This window comes from Myodes glareolus, chromosome 4 (assembly GCF_982192425.1).
Source record: "Myodes glareolus chromosome 4, mMyoGla1.1, whole genome shotgun sequence".
Classification (NCBI taxonomy): domain Eukaryota; kingdom Metazoa; phylum Chordata; class Mammalia; order Rodentia; family Cricetidae; genus Myodes; species Myodes glareolus.
The window spans coordinates 89,848,912-89,867,430 of NC_142029.1; the positions used below are offsets into that span (position 1 = coordinate 89,848,912).

Consider the following 18,519-nt stretch of genomic DNA (forward strand, 5'->3'; position numbering starts at 1 on the left):
ATAGCACTCTAATCTATGTGTGCTACTGATTTACATTTAACCTTTCAGTATTTGAAATCTGTCACTGCATTGTCTCCTACGTTAGTGTTTCTGATGAATGTGTGGCATAGCTTCTAATTTTGATCATCAAATAAAGTGACCTTCATTATTGTGGTTTTTCAGATGGTTGAAGGTATAATTTTCAACATTTATCATATTTGGGATTTTTTATGCTTGCTGGATGTGTTTTTATGATTTTCATTTCTTCTTTAGAAAAGATTGGCAGTTACATTTTCATATATATGAATTATGTGTATATATATATACATATATACACAGAATATATATATTCTGTCCATTGATTTTCTATACCAGAAAGAAATCATCTATGCCAAAATATTTGGTGTTTTCCACAACTTTTACATCATGAGTCCTGGTTTCTTCTTGCTTTATCTGTTTGTGCTTTCCTTTGAATTTATTTGTTTGTTTGCTTGTTTCTTTGTTTTTATTTATTGTGGCAGAGTTTTATGTAGACCAGCATGGACTCCTACTTGCTATGCAGCCAATGATTGCTTTGAACTTCTTATTTTGGTTTCCAACTCCCTAGCTGGGTTTACATGTGTTCTTTACCACACTCAGTTTTACGTGGTGAGGGGGATTGAACTCTACCAAATGAATTACACCCTCTTTTTCCCATTCATTTGTTCTTATGATGAAGCCTTTTTCAACTAAGATTCAAGGAATGCTAGGAACATAGCACCGCTGCCAATTGCTGGGAACCCTGTGAAGATGGAATTGTTGTTTATATAGAATGTGGACCCATAAAGAAGAACCCATGCTTTTTTTTTCTTCTTTTTGTTTTCTTCTCATGCTTTTAGTATCTCCCCATATTTCCCTATTTTTCCAATTGAGCTTTGAAAGACTAATTATCACCTGCATGCATAACAAGACCACATCTGATATTTTAGTTTTAAGGTTTTATTGAGGAGCAGTATATTATATTTCCATTAAAGCAGGAAATTTAATATCTAGATGGAGCAGGTTCCTGAAAGTATTTTCCTTCTGACTGGAAAATCAGGGAACATTGTATGGGGTAAACCCCCACCACCACACACTCATTCCTTTAATCTCACTTGGAAGTTAGTAAAATATTTGTGGGAAGGAAGTCAAAAGTCCCTGGTCACTGGTTGTGGGAGTGGAGGTGAGCAGAGCCAGTGAGGAATGTAGGATACCTAGGATATGGCTTCCTCAAGGCTATCTGCTCAGTTCCTGGTCTGGAATTCTCATGGAATCCTCACTGCCTGAGCTCTGGGCTTTTCTAGATGCTTGTCTAGCCCAGGGTGGGCCCTGAGGACTCTGTCCTGCCCTCTGCTTCTCTCTGAGCCTGGGATTCCACCGCCATGGGAAAGCACCTCCTGCTGCCCATGCTGGACGCTTTCTTGCTAGTGGGCCTCCTGTAAGATGAGACACTGGCAGATGGTAGGGCTGGTGCTGGGGAGCAGACACACTGATTACTGAAGTGTGTTTCTTATGCAAATGAGAGGAACAGGAAAATGGACCTGAATACCTTTAGCAGCAATCACTGCATTCTTCATTCCCACTTCTCCACACCCCCATTTCTCCCCTTGCCTTTGTTGTGAACAGCAGAGTCTCCTTTCCCTCTTTCTTGCCCTCAAGTATTTCACCTTCCTCTTTTTCCTCTCTTCTTCTTCACACCCTTAAAACTTTTAATGTCTTTGGTGTCATTGTTGGCGGATCTAAGTTTGGGTTGACAGTTGGGCAAACAGGGTTCTTGACAAGATAAGACAATGAAGGAATAGGATGATTTTTCTAGTCCTAATGGTAGGATCAGTCTCCTGCATTAGAACTTTTATCTTCCTCTATAAATCTGTCCTTTCCCGGCATTTAGGGTAAAGAAACCTCCTGGCTCTCCTCAAATTATCATAGGCCTCCTGTAGGGGTCAGCTCTACTTGGTACAATTCCTTTCCTGTCCATTTTTTCTCAGTCATTGACCAGTTCCCATGTGATACTTGACACTGGGCCCTGAAAGAGCCCCTAACACTGCTTTTGCCTTTCAGTCTCCACAAGTGTCCAGTGTGGTCTGTTTAGTTCTACTAGGGTTTGTGAGGAGCTCTTTGGGTCATCTCTACAGATAAGGTTTTCCTGGGAGATCTCACATGACCTGAAGAAGGCAACTCTATCTATGGCTCCAGGGGTGAAAGCAGAGAGTGTGGAAGGCTGTGTTTCTTGCTTCCCTGTGAATGTTGGAAATGTCTTGTATACTTTTGGTATTGGTAGCTGCTGATTGTAGTTCAGACCAAAGTTCATTTTAGGAGGAGAAAGAAATGTTTCTTGATAGATATCTAAGTGGTCCTCAGGGGTCTTGTATGTGAACATTCCCAGAGAATGGTTTGGACTCTAAAATCCTACCCTGAACTCTTGGGAATTGGGCTGGATTAAGGATGGAGCCCTGACAATCCAAAGATGCCACTTCAGCCACCTCTGTGTGCCTGGTGGACCTTTCACCTGCGGGCCTGAGTCTGCTCATTTATTGACTCACTGACTCTTCCTACAGGTACTGAAGACTTTCTTTGTCCTTCTTCCTCATCAGGTGGTAAGCTCCACTCACAGTCCAGGAATGTGCAGAGTCGGTTTCATTGATACCAACAGGGTACGAAATCAGACAAAAATTTCATGTGTTGTGGTGATAAGCATTCCTCTGACAGGCTTCAAGGCCAGACCTTGTCCTTTTCTGCCATAGTTGACCCCTTCACCCTTCCCTGTTGTCTAGGTGGGGTTACTATTGCTGTGGCGAAGCACCATAACCAAAAGAAACTTGGAAAGGAAAGGGTTTACTTTGCTCACAGTTCATCATCTGAAGCTGTGAGGGCAGGAACCTGTGGGCAGGAATGGATGCAAATACCATGTGGGGAGGGGTGGTGCTTCCTGGCTCTCTGCTCCTGGCTTGACCTGCCTGCTTTCTAAAACTTCAGGATCATGGGCACAAGGATGACAGGCCCACACTCCCTCAACAGTTAATGAGTTCCTGCAGTTCTTCCTGAGGCATGTTCCCAGTTTTCTTAGGAAAATAATAATGTATGACAAGTGATACACAGGAGAATAGATCAGCTTCCCAGGAACCCGCAGACTCCTGCAGTGTTACTGCAATTACTGCAGTATTGAAGCTGCTCCATGTCCATTCCTGCTCTTGGCACTGTCGGTCATTGGTGTGTTTGATCTCTGTTGTCAGCCATTCAGGCACATGGACAGTGGTTGAGCTTGCACGTCGCTGTGGAAGGAGACACTCAATGCCTTTCACTTGTCCATTTACTGCCAGAATCTCACCCTTAGTCAAGTTTCTGTCCTGTTATTTAAGTCAGATTTGTTAACCAGAGAAAATCCTTCGCATATTCTAAACAAAGTCTTAGATTTTTCCTATACCTTTTCAGATATTTAACAATGTGTACCCATTAGCAAGAGATTTTAATTTTAATGATATAGATTCTAGTTTTATCAACTATTATTTTAAAACACTCTAATGGATGTGTCTTAGCTAATGGGAGGGTTATTGGTTCTCATAATTTGTGATGCACTGTCAGTTTCTCTTCTGAGTCCTGCGAAGTGGATGTGTAATCTACACCATAATCATATATTGAAATCAAATTCCTGATGGTTTATAGATGTGATTACATCATATGTGTGCAGCCCTCAAAATGAGATTCACTCCCTCATTAAAGGCACAAACACAAGGGCTTCATGTTCTCTCCTCCATTGTGAGGACGTGGAGAAGGGGGCTGTGTATGAAATTGGAAATGCCCTCACCAGAAACTGAATCTGTTGGGAACCTCATCTTTCATTTACTACCCTTCAAGAGAAATAAATATCTACTCTTCACAAGCTGCCTGCGATGTAGATTTTCTGTACTGGACTAGCATCGTAAGAGAACTAAGCAAATGATTTTTGTATTTTATTTGAGAATTATTTTCTGAACCACAGTTCCTTTTTTATATTATTTATTTATTGATTTATGAAAATTTCCACTTCCGTCCCTCCTCCCAATACCCTCCCATTCCCCCAATCACAGTCCCTCTCCCTCTGTCCTAAGATCAGTCAGGGTTTCCTGCAGTGTGGGAAGTCCAAGGTCCTCCTCCTCCCTCCAGGTCTAAGAAGGTGAGCATCCAAAGAGACGAGGCTCCCACAAGGCCAGTCCATGCAGTACAATCAAAACTCAGTGCCATTGTCCTTGGCTTCTCAGTCAGCCCTCATTGTCAGCCATTTTCAGAGAGTCCAGTTTGATCACATGCTCCATCATTTCCAGTCCAGCTGGCCTTGGTGAGCTCTCATTAGATCAGTCCCATTGTCTCAGTGGGTGGATGCCCCCATCATGCTCCTGACTTCCTTGCTCATGTTCTCTCTCCTTCTGCTCCTCATTTGGACCTTGGGAGCTCAGTCCAGTGCTCCAATGTGGGTCTCTGTCTCTATCTCCATCCATCACCAAACAAAGGTTTTATGCAAGATATTCATCAGTGTGGCTTTACGATAAGGCCAGTTCAGGCACCCTCTCCTCTGCTGCCCACTGAACTAGTTGGGGAAATCCCTTGGACACTCGGGAACCCCTCTAGAGCCAAGACTCTAGCCAACCCTAAAATGGCTCCCATCGTTAGGATAACTTCTTCCCTGCTCGCATATCCACCCTTCCTACATGGATGGAAATAGAAAACACTTTACTGAGTGAGATAACCCAGACCCAAGAAGACGAATATGGTATGTACTCACTCATAAGCAAACTCTAGCCATAAACAAAGGACACTGAGCCTGTAGTTTGTGATCCTAGAGAAGCTAAATTAGAAGGTGAACCCAAAGAAAAACATATATTTATCCTCAGGGATATGGGAAGTTAACAAGATTGTTGGGCAAAAGTTGGGAGCAGGGTGGTGGGTTTGGATTGGGGTGAAGGGGAGGTGGGGAGAAAGAAGGGAGAAGGGGAAGATTGGGGAGAGCTTGAGGGAATAGGATAATTGAACCAGAGTTCTTAAAGAGCTTAATGATTTGGGGCTGGAGAGATGTCTCAGTGGTTAGATACTGGCCGCACTTTAGGGGAACAGGGTTTGATTCTCATCAAACATGTGGCCACTCACAGTCACATGTAACTCCAGTTACAGTGAATCTGATGCCCTCCTCTGACCTCCAAGGGCACCAGGCATACATCTGCTACAGACATACATGCAGAAAAAAAAACACCTGTAGTAGGAGGAAGCCACTTGTTTGTTTCCTAACTGCCCGGCTGCTCAGCCCAAAAATACTCACACTGAAACTATATTATTTGCAATACTGTTTGGCCAATAGCTTATGTGTATTTATGGCTAACTTCTACATCTTAAATGAACCCATTTTCAATATTTTATATTTTACCATGAGGCTCGTGGCCTACCAGCTAGATTCCAGCTGGCAGCTAGTGTCTTTCCCCTCTGATAGCTACATGACTACTCCCTGATTCTGTTTTCTTTCTCCCAGCACTCAGTTTAGTTTTTCCGCATAGCTCTACTCTGCCCTATCACTGGCCAAAGCAGCTTCTTCATTTATTAGCCAATAAAAGCAACACATATACAGAATAACTTCCTACATCAAAGAAAGGACAGGGACTTCTTTTGACCATTGGATTTTAAAAATGACTCTGTTGTACCAAAGCATCAAGCCAACAGTCATCTTTGCCCAACATATAAACCCAGGTCCCTTTCTGCAGAATAGTATTTTAAATATTGCCTCATGTGCATTATTCTCTTAAACTTGTTATCTAATGTCCAAAAACTGTATACACCTTCAAAGCTTTCCGTAAAGGAATATAACACTATACATGGAAAAAATTTCCATTTGACCCTAATACTATGTTAACAAGGTGAGGTAGTTTGTGTGTCTATTTACCACCACTTTTGAAAGTGATTGATCTGTAATTCAAAGTGGCCATTTTCTTTTCTTTATTTTTTTATTCACTATCTATTTTACATTCCAGCTTCAAGCCCCCTCCCCTCATAATCCCCTGCCAGTTCTTCTCCTCCATTCCCTCTTCCAACCCCCAAATTCCCTCCTTTTCCATCTCTATCCTTGAAATGGCTGGTCTCCTATGAGTATCAATAAAACATGGCATACCAAGTTGCAGTAAGACTAAGCAACTCCCCATGTATTAAGGCTGGGAAAGGAATAGTCAAAAAAGTTAAGGTCAGTCTTTTTCCCATTGACTCTAAGAAGTCAATGCCAATTTATTCAACTATAATAGTGCCCGTGTGAGTCTTATGGAGGTGTTCTGGTTTTCAGTTCAGTCTCTGCGAGTCCCTGTCACCCAGGTTGGTTGATTGTGTGAGTCTTCCCATGGTGTCCTCGACTCCTCTCGGCTCCTACACTGTTTTCTTCTCCTCCTCCATGCAAGGATTTCTTAACTCCACCTAATGTTTGACTGTGGTTCTCTGCATCTGCCTCCATCAGTTGCTGGATGACAATCGGGGCAGCCACCAATCTGGTCACTGGGGATGGCCAGTTCAGGTTTCTTATCCACTATTGCTAGGAGTGTAAGCTGGGGTCTTCCACATAGACTTCTGGGAGACTCCCCTAATCCAGGCTTCTGCTTGACCCTGAAATGCATCCCTAGCAGTTCCTCCTCAGCACTTTCCTCTTCCGTGTCCCACCCCCAACCTGAAGGCTCAGGCTCCCATCTCACTTGCTCTCAGTCCACTCATAAAATCTATTCAATTTCCCCTTCCCAGGGAGATCTGGGTGCCCCTCCCCACCTGTGAACTCTCTTTGTTACCTAATCTCTCTGGGTCTCTGGATTATAGCATAGTTATCCTTTATATTAGAAATAATATCCACTTATGAGTGAGCACATATCATATTTGTCTTTATCGGTCTGGGTTACCTTACTCGGGATGATTTTTTTCTAGTTTCATCCATTTGTCTTCAAATTTCCTGGTGTCATTATCTTTAACAGCAGAGTAATACTCCATTCTGTAAATCTACAACATTTTCTTTACCCGTTCCTTGGGAGAGGAACATTTAGGTTCTTTCCAGGTTTTGCCTATTATTAATAAAGTTGTTATGAACATAGTTGAGCAAGTGTCCTTGTCGTATGATTGATCATCTTTTGGGTATTATGCCCAAGAGTGGTATAGCTCGGTCTTATGGTAGGCTGAGTTCCAGTTTTCTGGGGAACCACCACGCTGACTTCCAAAGTGACTGTAAAAGTTTGTACTCCCACCAGCAATGGAAGACTGTAAACCTAAAATCCTTGACTTACATTTTGCAAAGGAAGAGAGTGTGTACCATAGTGTGTGGAAAGTCAGAAGATGTAGGAAGCAGAAGCTGAAGACATACCACAAAATAAAAAAAAGAATAAAGGACTATTGGAGCTAAGAGAACCCACACTAATTTGAAAAAGCTTCCTAGGGATGGAGTCACCCAGGAGGTCTATATTAGTCAGAATTTTCTATTGGAACAGAACTTAGAGAATGGGGACTTATTAAAGTGGCTTGCAGGATGTTTTCCTACTAGTCCGACAATGTCTGTCTTGATGTGGGTTGTCCTTTTGTATTTTGGATAAAATTACAACTGTTTCAGTCAATGGCTTAGCAGAGTAAATCCAGACAGGAAATCTGAACAGAAACAGAGAGAGTATTTGGAGTTGAGGGATATGCCATGTAGCCACCGAAGGAGAAAGATGCCAGAACATTACTGGTAAGCCACAACCTCGTGGCAATGCATAGATTAATAGAAATGGGTTAATTTAAGATGTAGGAATTTAGTAGGAATACATGTAAGTCGATGGCCAAACAGTGTTGTAACTAATGTAGTTCCTGTGTGACTATTCGGGTCAGGGTGACGGGAAAACAAAAGTGCAGTCTCAGGTTACACTGTCTACTAACAGAAGGTCTAAGGATCCAGTCTCAGGTTACACTGTCTACTAACAGAAGGTCTAAGAATCCAGTCTCAGGTTACACTGTCTACTAACAGAAGATCTAAGGATCCAGTCTCAGGTTACACTGCCTACTAACAGAAGGTCTAAGAATCCAGGCTCAGGTTACACTGCCTACTAACAGAAGGTCTAAGAATCCAGTCTCAGGTTACACTGTCTACTAACAGAAGGTCTAAGAATCCAGTCTCAGGTTACACTGTCTACTAACAGAAGGTCTAAGGATCCAGTCTCAGGTTACACTGTCTACTAACAGAAGGTCTAAGAATCCAGTCTCAGGTTACACTGCCTACTAACAGAAGATCTAAGGATCCAGTCTCAGGTTACACTGCCTACTAACAGAAGGTCTAAGAATCCAGTCTCAGGTTACATTGTCTACTAACAGAAGGTCTAAGAATCCAGTCTCAGGTTACACTGCCTACTAACAGAAGGTCTAAGAATCCAGTCTCAGGTTACATTGTCTACTAACAGAAGGTCTAAGAATCCAGTCTCAGGTTACACTGTCTACTAACAGAAGGTCTAAGGATACAATAGTTATCAGCACATGGTGCTGGATGCACCAGCTGGTCTTCAGTTTACTCTCGATTCCCAAAGAAGTAGACTCTAGTGCCAGTGAATGAATGGACTTGCCAGTGATAGTGAGGGGAATCGGGCAAAGATCAATGGCCTCCTTCTTTTACTTCCTTTATATAGGGTGCCCAGATAGGGTGGCCAAGATAGAAGATGAAACTTCCCACATCAAAAGATCAGGAGTAAAATTAAGCCTTCCCACTTCAAATGATTTAATTACAAAAAATCCTCACAGGTGTACCCACTCTCTGGTTATGTAATTATTTCCAGATATAGTCAAATCGATAACCAACAATAGCTACCAAAAGATCAATATCAAATTTTGCTTTTACCCCAGAATAGTTTGATATTGTCTGACATTGGGGAGATTTTCCACTACTTCTCCTGAAGTAGTGGCCTTGAAATACCAAGTGTCATTGAGGGGGACACATGTGATCCAATTGTCTGCAGAAAGGATGTCTAGGTTTGAAGGACTATTCTGCCATGGAGTTGACACACTGTCTTTGCTATCTTTAAAATGGGTGTGTAAACAATTGTGGCAGCTCCAACTTGGGAATGAGGAGAAGGCAGGTTCTGCTTCATTCTCCAGATCATTGGTCTTTGGTCCAAAAGGGTGGAGGGAACAGAATTAGGGATCAGGGTTCTGGTGGTTGTGGGTCTGACTGGGACAGCCCTACAGGAGATCACTTCAGTGAATCAGCTCAGATTTATTCCAAAGCATAGGAAGCATATAGGATTGGGGAGCCTGGGGACAAACCCTAATTATCATTAAGTGGTATGCTCACAGGTTTTGTATGTGGCAGTGGGGCCCTATAGCAGAGCTCCTGCCATAAGTCTTAGTTACCATGTGTGCAGCTGGGGTGGCTTCTAGCTGGAGACGGTGCCTTGTGTCACCCTAGAGAGAAGTCACGAATCTGGACTTATAGACATCTTTAAGATATGATCAGCCCTCCAGGGGCCCACAGATGTTCTCCAGACAAGGGCAGATAAAGAGCAGGAAGTGTCACTGGGAATGGGGAAGGAGTCCCAAAGGCTTTGAGATTGTAAAAAGCGACCAGACCATGATAGACTGTGACCTCTGATCAGCAAGGTCTTCCAGCAAAGTTACCCATCCTTATGGTGCTAGATAAGCACAGTTTATTTTTGGCTATGAACCTGGTTGAGAGGTTTTTAGAAATCACACATGGTCTCTGTGTACTTTTGGCTTCATCAGTGGTTTTTGAAATTTCCTGACTCCATTAGTGGGACAGGGAAACCAGACCCAAAATGAAAGCCTGTTTTCCTACCCTGCTTTCTTCCCATGAACCAGTAGCTTGTCCTTCTGTCTGATGACCAGGAAGATTTCGCTGTCTGCATGGAAGATTTCCACAATCTGCAACATGTGATTCAGTGATTTATTGAGCAATTAATTATATTCCACTCCAAAATGGTCAGGGAATTTAAAATCTGGATGTAGAGGCTAAAGGTAACAGTTTCCTTCTATGTGGGGAGTCATAGCCTAGTATGTGTAGCTCCCTGTAGGCTCATCAGCCTCCCAGTCTCAAAATTCCTATGTTATCACAACTATTCATCCTTAATTGATAGTTAGTGAAATAAATATGTGGGCAAGAATGCAGATGGACCTGAACCATGGGGTAGGGGTGTGAAAATGAGCAGGCATAATAAAGCATAGGATCCCTGCTTCCCTCAGGCTATCTGCTCAGTCCACTGTCTTGGGATCCCATTGACTTCCCCTTCTAGCCTGAGCTCTTATATAAGCATGCACTGCTGAGGCTAGGCCTTGAGTCGAGCTCACTGCTGCTCTCTTCACCTGGGATCCCACTGCCATGGGAAAGCACTTCCTGCTACTCCTGCTGGGCCTCTCCCTAGTGGTGGGCTTCCTGCAAGGTGAGATCCTGACAGATGGAAGGGGCCATTGCTGGTGGACAGAGATACTGTGGAAGGGCATTGGGTTTGGGAGATCAGGAATAAGATATAAGACCTGCGTCCTTTTATACATGGACCCCACAGTGTTCATCTGCATTATCTCTCCACTCCATCCTCCCTTCCCTCTGTGGTACACAGTATGGGCTTCTCTTCTTCCTCCTCCTCTTTGTCGTGCCTCTACTCCTGGTGTCCTTTCTCTTGGTTGTTTAGTTCACCTCTTTGTTCTTAGCAAACATTCTCATTTCCTCCAATTACCTGTGTATAGGCCTAAATTGTATTGGAAATGATGTAAGGAGGGTTTATGACAGGATGAAGATAAGAAAGTGATGGGAGCGCTTGTCTGCTCATAGGAGGTAGACTCAAGCTCCCTACACCAGAGCTTTGATCATTCTCCTCACAACCCAGTCCATTTACAATATCTGAAGTGGATAAACTTGGCTCTTCTCAAATCTTTCCTAGGGTCTACGGTCATGGGCTACCCTTTAGAGGTCTGTTTCTCCTACATTCAGTTCTTTCCTTTAATTGTTTCTTCTTCATTGATGATAGCAATAGGCTTAGCTCCAGTCCGATGTTTGATGGGCTGCTCTGAATGAACCTCTTATATTTGGTTTTGTCTCTTCAGCTCTGACATGCTTGCAGTGTGACATGCTAAACTCTGATGGAGAATGTGAGAAAGGAGAAAGCACGTGTGAGGCTAAAGAGGGCCAGGAATGTGGCATACTGGTAGTGTCTAAAGGTATGTCCAGACTGGGAGATATTGGGGTGACCTTGTTTGCTGCTCAGGCATGAATCAGTCTTTACAATCCTGAGGACAGAGCAGAGATTGTGGAAGACTGTGTTTCTGTGTAAATTCAGAAGAAGGCTTCTTTCCATTTAGTACTGGTTGTCTAACTTTCTTTGCCCGACGAAGATACTTTTTTGAGTAGGGTCTCTGCATGGCCTTTAGAGCTTTCTGGAAAACATATTCAGGGAAGTGAGGATTTGAACTGAAAAATTCCAGTAATTAATTTGGGAATGGGAGGCATGCCTACAAGCCAGATTACAGAATAATAGGTGATAACTATAATCACCTCAGTGTGGTTGGCATTCATTTCACCAGGGAGCCTAATTATCCTCATTTTCTGAGACTCTGATTTTACGAAGATTTAGGGCTAACCATTGTTATTTTTCTTGTACAGGTAATGAGATCCTCTTTGGGCAGCAGGATTGCTCTTCTCATTGCTTAAATAAGACTTTCACCAATCATGGCCTCACACTGGACTTTACATGTTGCAATGACCAATCTTTGTGTAATGAGTTTTAGAGGCTGGGCCTTTCCTTGCCCAGTTCTGCTGCAGGTGAGTCCTTATTCTTTCCCTGTGCTCTCAAGGCTCATGACCCTGACCCATCTATTCCCTGCACTGCCCAAGCCCTGACACCTGCCTGGACCAGCATCAGCTGTTGATCTGTCAATATTTCAGTTGGGAATAGAGGAATGCTCTCTGCTCCCCCATCTCTCAACTGCTTCTGCCTTTCAGATTCTCTTTTCCTTCCTTTTCTTCATCCACCCTTAAATTACTAACGTATATTTGCCAAACTGTCACCTATTCACATCACCTTTATCTTTAGAAACAGTGGTTTAATATTAGTGAATATCACAGAGCTCACATTCCTTTGTGAGTCTTCAGGATAGTGGCGCCTCTTCTGCCAAGGTACTAGCAGACATTAGTTCCAGAATCTCACTCCATTCTTAATCACTTAATGGAAGACATATGCTGTCTGGTTTCTCACTGCTGTGACCTGAGTAAAACAACAAAATGGAGCAATGATGAAGTTTAGTTTATGATTTTAGAAATTTTCATCATGTTGGAGAGGATGTAGAGGACCAGACTTATCCACATCATGGCATGTAGGATTCATAGCTGAGCAGAGTAGGTAGGGACTAGGACAGGATAGACCCTCCAAGCCCACGGTCCTTACTTTCTCCATTCCAGCCTGTAACTATTTTATAATGTACCCCAAATTTGAATGTATTTATGGCTTCAGTAGTTTAATTATGTCAGAGACTTTATATTCTAACCAGGACTGGCTTTGTGGGAGCCTGGTTTGTTTGGATACTCACATTCATAGACCTGGATGGAGGGGAAGAGAACCTTGGATTTCCCATTGGGAACCCTGACTGCTCTTAGGACTGGAGAGAGAGGTGGAGGAGGGAGGAAAAATTGAGGTAGGGAGGAGATGGAAATTTTTAATAAATAAATATAAAAAAATAAATGTGACAGATTCACCCAGAACAGTGCTTGAGGAATCTCTTAGTTATCCTCGATACAGTCAGGTTCACAGTTAAGATTCGCCATCACATGGGCTGCAGTCACGTCAACACCACAGCATCCAAGTCTATTTTGTGTATGCATGGAAAGATGGCCCAGTTTATCTTTATTCCTGGTATATTACATAAATTTGCAGTTGATGTTGTTTGCATCTTTGTTTTTTTATTTTTCTAGCACACTGCGTAACCTTAGAAATCACAGATAGTACTGTGCGAGAAATTAGGGCAGGTAATCCCATTCCTCCTGCAAAGACATGGCATTTTTAGCTGTTCAGGCATTTATTTCAAAGTTTAAAAGTCATTAGTATTTTATGATGTGCATTTACATGTGTTTATGCATGAATATTTATATACTTGCAAATATTAAAACTCATTCTAACCTTGTTTTTCAGTGCTGTTCATTGAATCTTGGCTCTGGACCACGGGAGCAAATATTCTGCTTCTGTCCTTGTCTTGAACCCTATGTCTTGGTCTTTCCATCAAATGTCTAAGATGTCTTTCGTAATCTAAATGTATCTTACTGTATTATATTGGATATGCTGTCATTCTTGTGTGCCTTTAAAAGTTTAATTTGTTAATTCTATATAGTTATCTAGATTACTTTCAATTATAAAACATTTGTGTTTTTTATTTTTATGCATGTTTCTGTCTTGACATGCCATGACACACTTGTGTAGTTCCAAGGTAAACCTGCAGGAGTCAGTATTCTCCTTCTGCCCTGTTGGTTTTGAAGACTGGATTTAATTTCTCAGCTTTATTGGTCAATGCACTCACACTTTGTGTCATGTTCTCTCTCCTCAAGTTTAAAATCATATGATTAGGGGACCAGTGAATAAAGTTGTTTGTTACTAAGCCTGATGACCTGAGTTCATTTCCTGGGACCCACAAAATAGAAGGAGAAATTGGATTTATACAAGGTCACCTCTGCCCCCCACATTGCTGACCATTGCAGGACACTCACACACACACACACACACACACACACACACATACATACAGAGAGGGGGGGGGGAGAGGGAGAGGGCGAGAGCAAAACAGACAGTCTGATACACAATGAATGCAGCGAAACCTAATACAAATATAACATTATTTATTTATCCCTTTCCACATTCCCTCATCTACCCTACCCCTCCATCCTCCTCCCCATTTAACCCTTTCTGTACCATTGTTATCTTTAACCCTTGATACCACTGCACTGTAACTTTCATTCCTTGAAGTCCCCCTCTCCCATGGCCCTTTAGTAATTTCCTGATATTTGTGGGTACTTCAAATAGAAGTGTACATGTCTGAAGAATCAGAACTAACACCCACAAATGACAAACTAAATACCAAGGAAACAAATCTACAAATCAACAAATGGGCAACAGAAATGAATAGATAGGTTTTCAAAAAGAAGGAAGAGGCCAATAACCTTGTTAAAAGTATTCAAGACTAGGGAACAGGGATGACTCTCCCTAGTTACCTGCAATAGAATAAATAGTTATGGAATGTGAGGAACAAACAAGGACATGGAGGGAATTCTGGGAGTGACAGCTAAAACTAAGGGTCATTTTAGGGGTCACATGGAAACCTAATACAGTAGAAACTTCCCATAATATGTGAATATGAGGTAAATGAAATTATTAAAAATGGGGGGGGGAGACAAAGAACCAACTGTATATCTCTCATCACCAACTGAAGTTTCCAGTACTGGGAGTGGGTTACATGTACTTAAGTTGTTAGACAAAGGAGTCCCATGGTATAGTGGTTTGAATAAAAATTGCTCTCATGCTCTCTTTGTCCTTTTTCCTTCTCAAGAGGTAGGCTCTCCCTTTCCCTTCTTTTCTCTCTCTCTCTCTCTCTCTCTCTCTCTCTCTCTCTTTATCTCTTCTCCATAATTCTTTTACCTTTACACCCTTTTGAATACCCACAAAATAAACTCTATGCCCTCGCCAAATGGCCCTTATAGGCTCATGGAGAAAGATACTATTAGGAGGTGTAACCTTGGTGAAGTAGGTGTGGCCATTGAGGAAGTATGTCACTAGGGGTGGGCTTGGAGGTTGCAAATGCCCAGTGTCATTATTTTCAGGATCAAATGAGATGATAATGTGGTTTTGTCTTTCAGTTTGTTTATATGGTGGATTATATTGATAGATTTTCATATGTTGAATGACCCCTGCATCTCTGGGATGAAGCCAACTTGAATGTGGTTGATGGTTTTTAGTGTATTCTTGGATTTGGTTTGCCAGTGTTTTATTAAATATTTTTGCATTAATACTCCTGAGTAAGATTGATCTATAATTCTCTTTCTTTGTGTGGTTTGAGTATCAGGGTAGCTATTGCTCATAAAAAGTGTTTGGTAATGTTTCATCAAGAAAACTATAAAAAAAGCAATAAAGCAAGTGAAAGAAACAGATCAAGACTAGAAAACTGAAATAAAGGAAATAAAAAACCTAAACTAAGGGAAATTTGGAAATGAAAAATCTCGTTAACCAATCCGGAATGACAGAAGCAAGCATAAATAACAGAATACAAGAGATGGAAGAGAGGATATCAGGAGTTGAAGATACAATAGAAAAAAATAGATTCATCAGACAAAGAAAATGCTAAGTCTAACACATTCTTAGCATGAAATATCCAGAAAATATGGGATACAATGAAAAGACTCAATAAAAGAAGAATAGGAATTGAAGAAAGAGAAGTCCATCTTGAAGATATAGAAAACATTCTCAACAAAATCATAGAAGAAAATTTTTCCAACCTAAAGAAAGACATGTCTATGAAAATACAAAAAACTTATTGAACACAAAATAGACTAGACCAAAAGAAAGTCACCTCATTCCATAATAATCAAAACTCTAAACATACAGAATAAAGAAAGAATATTAAGAGCTGCTAAGGAAAAAGGCCAAGTAACATATAAAGTCAGTTTTACTAGAATTACATCTGACTTCTCAATAAATATGATAAAGCCAGAAAGTACTGGTCCGGCATTATGCAGTCACTAAGAGATCGTGGATGCCAGCCCAGACTACTTTACCCAGCAAAGCTTTAAATCAACATAGATGGAAAAAACAAAATATTCCATGTTAAAACCAGATTTAATCAATACATATCCACAAATACAGCCCTACAGAAAGTAGTAGAAGAAAACCTCCAATCCAAAGAAATTAGTTACACTCATAAAAACAAAGGCATAATAATCCCACACTAGCAAATCCCAAAGAAGAGAAAAATATGCACAGCAACAATAACAAAAACAACAAAATAAAAATAACGAAAACAAGAAGCTATTGTTATTTATTATTCATTAATATCAACGGAATTGATTTACCTATAAAAAGACACAGGCTAAGAGATAGGATAGGAAAACAGAATCCATCCTTATGCCATATTCAAAGAGCATATATCAACTAGAAAGACACACATTACCTCAGAGTAAAGGGTTGGGAAAAGATTTTACAATCAAGAAGAACTAAAAAAATGGTGTAGCCATTCTAATATCTAACAAAGCAGACTTCAAACTAAAATTAGTCAAAAGAGTTGAAGAAGGTCATTTCATATTGATGTGGGATATCCTTATGAATATGTGTTGCTTTTATTGGTTGATGAATAGAACAACTACATGGCACCTCCATGACTCATTCTACTCTCTTCCTCTTTGTTTGTAATTCGGGTCTGGCTTTCCTCTACTATGTCAAACAGCGTTATTTATCAACCAATAGAAGCAACACCTAGAAGGGCATCCCACATCATCTCCCCTTTTCTGTCTAATTAAAATGGAAATCTTGAGCTTTAACATAGTAAAATTACATATACACCTAAGCTGTTGCCCAAACAGTGTTATAATTAATATAGTTTCTGTGTGATTATTTGGGTCTAGACAGATGGGAAACTAATGTGTAGTCTCCACTGATATCATATTCATCACAGGAAAAATCCATCAGGAAGGAGTCTCAGTTCTGAACATCTAGGCCACCAAATACACCCTCATTTGTAAAAGAAACATTACTAAAACTTAAATCACACATCAAGCCCCACACACTAATAGTGGGAGACTTAAGCAAATCACTCTCACCAATGGACAGGTCTACCAGATAAAAACTTAACTAATAGATGTTACAGAACTAACAGATGTTATAGCTTAATAGGCTTAATAGACATCTATAGAACATTTCAGCCAAATACAAAAGAGTATACCTTCTTCTCAGCACCTCATGGATTCATTTCCTAAGTAGACCACATATTTAGTAGCATAGCAAATCTCAACAAATTTTTTAAAATAATGGAAAAACTCCCTGTGTCTTATCAGACCCTTATGGGTTAAAGTCAGAATTCAACAACAACACTAATTGCAGAAATCTAACAAATTCATGGAAAATGAGCAATGCTCAACTGAATCACCTAGGTCAAGGAAGAAATGAAGAAAGAAATTAAAGGCTCCCTAAAACTCAATGAGAATGACTATACAACATACCCAAATTGAAAGCAGTGATAAGGGGAAAGTTCATAGCACTAAATACCTACATAAAGAAGCTGAAAGAGGCACTGCTGAGGAGCTCTTCCCAGAGAGGTCCAAGCGAGAAGCAGAAGGAAGAAGAACGTGAGCAGGGAGGGCAAGATCAGGGAACCTTCATCCAGCGATGGATGGCGATGCAGACTGAGACCCACATTGGAGCACCGGACTGAGCCCCCCAAGGTCCAAAGGAGGAGCAGAAGAAGGAAGAACATGAAAAAGCAAATCAGACTTGCAAGTGGAGTGATCACCCACTGATACAAGGCGACTGATCTAATGAGAGTTCACCAAAGCCAGTTGACTGGGACTGAAGGAGCGCTTGATCCAACCAGATTCTCTGGAGGAGGCTGGATTCTCTGAATGTGGCTAGCCCGAAGTCTTTCTAAAAAGCCATTGACAATGACTCTGGGACATGTAGCCTCTGCATATTCTGGATTTTTGGGGATCCAGTCTGATTGGATACTCACCTTCCTGGTCCTGGAGGGAGCGGGGAGGAACTTGAACTACCCACAGGGCAGGAAACCCTGACTGCTCTTAGGGATGGAGAGGGAAGAGGAGAGAGAGTGGGGGGAGTGGGAGGGTGTTGGGAGGAGGGGCGAAAATGGAGACTTTTATATTTTAAAAAAACTTTGAAAAAAAAAAGCTGAAAGAAATCACACACTAGTGAGTTAACAGAAAACCTGAAAACTCTAGAACAAAAAGAAGCAAACTCACCAAGGAGAACTAGATGACAGGAAATAATCAAATTGAGAGCTGAAATCAACAAAATATAAACAAAGAAACAATACAAAGAACCAATGCGACAATGATTTGGTTCTTTGAGAAAATCAACAAAATAGACAAAGTTTTATCCAAATTAATCAAAAACAGAGAGAATATCTAAATTTACAAAATCAGAAATGAAAAGTGGGAATATAACAACAGACACAGAGGAAATTGTGAGAATCATCAGGTCATACTTCAAAAACCTGTACTCCACAAAATTGGAAAACTTAAAAGAAATGGACAATTTTCTGAATAAACATCACTCATCAAAATTATATCAAGACCAGATAAGTAAATTAAATAGACCTATAACCAATAAGAGAATAGAAATTGTCATCTAGTCTTTCAAGCAAAAAAAGTCCAGGACCAGATGGTTTCAGCTCAGAATTCTACAAGATTTTCAGAGAAGACCAATACCAATATTCCTCAAAATGTTTCACACAGCACGGAGAGGTGAGACTTCACTAATTAGAGGGCTCAGCTCTCTAGGCCCTTGCCTGGGGCGGAACATCCCA

General features: G+C 41.1%; 1 protein-coding gene across 1 annotated transcript; it reads left to right on the forward strand.

Moving 5' to 3' along the window:
- The first annotated feature begins 10,336 nt into the window (after positions 1-10,336).
- Positions 10,337-11,739, forward strand: LOC148122384 (prostate and testis expressed protein 14-like). The gene is made up of 3 exons (XM_087905090.1): positions 10,337-10,397; positions 11,059-11,172; positions 11,615-11,739. The coding sequence occupies exons 1-3, from the start codon at positions 10,337-10,339 to the stop codon at positions 11,737-11,739; spliced, it is 300 nt and encodes a 99-aa protein (XP_087761216.1).
- Positions 11,740-18,519: the final 6,780 nt, after the last annotated feature.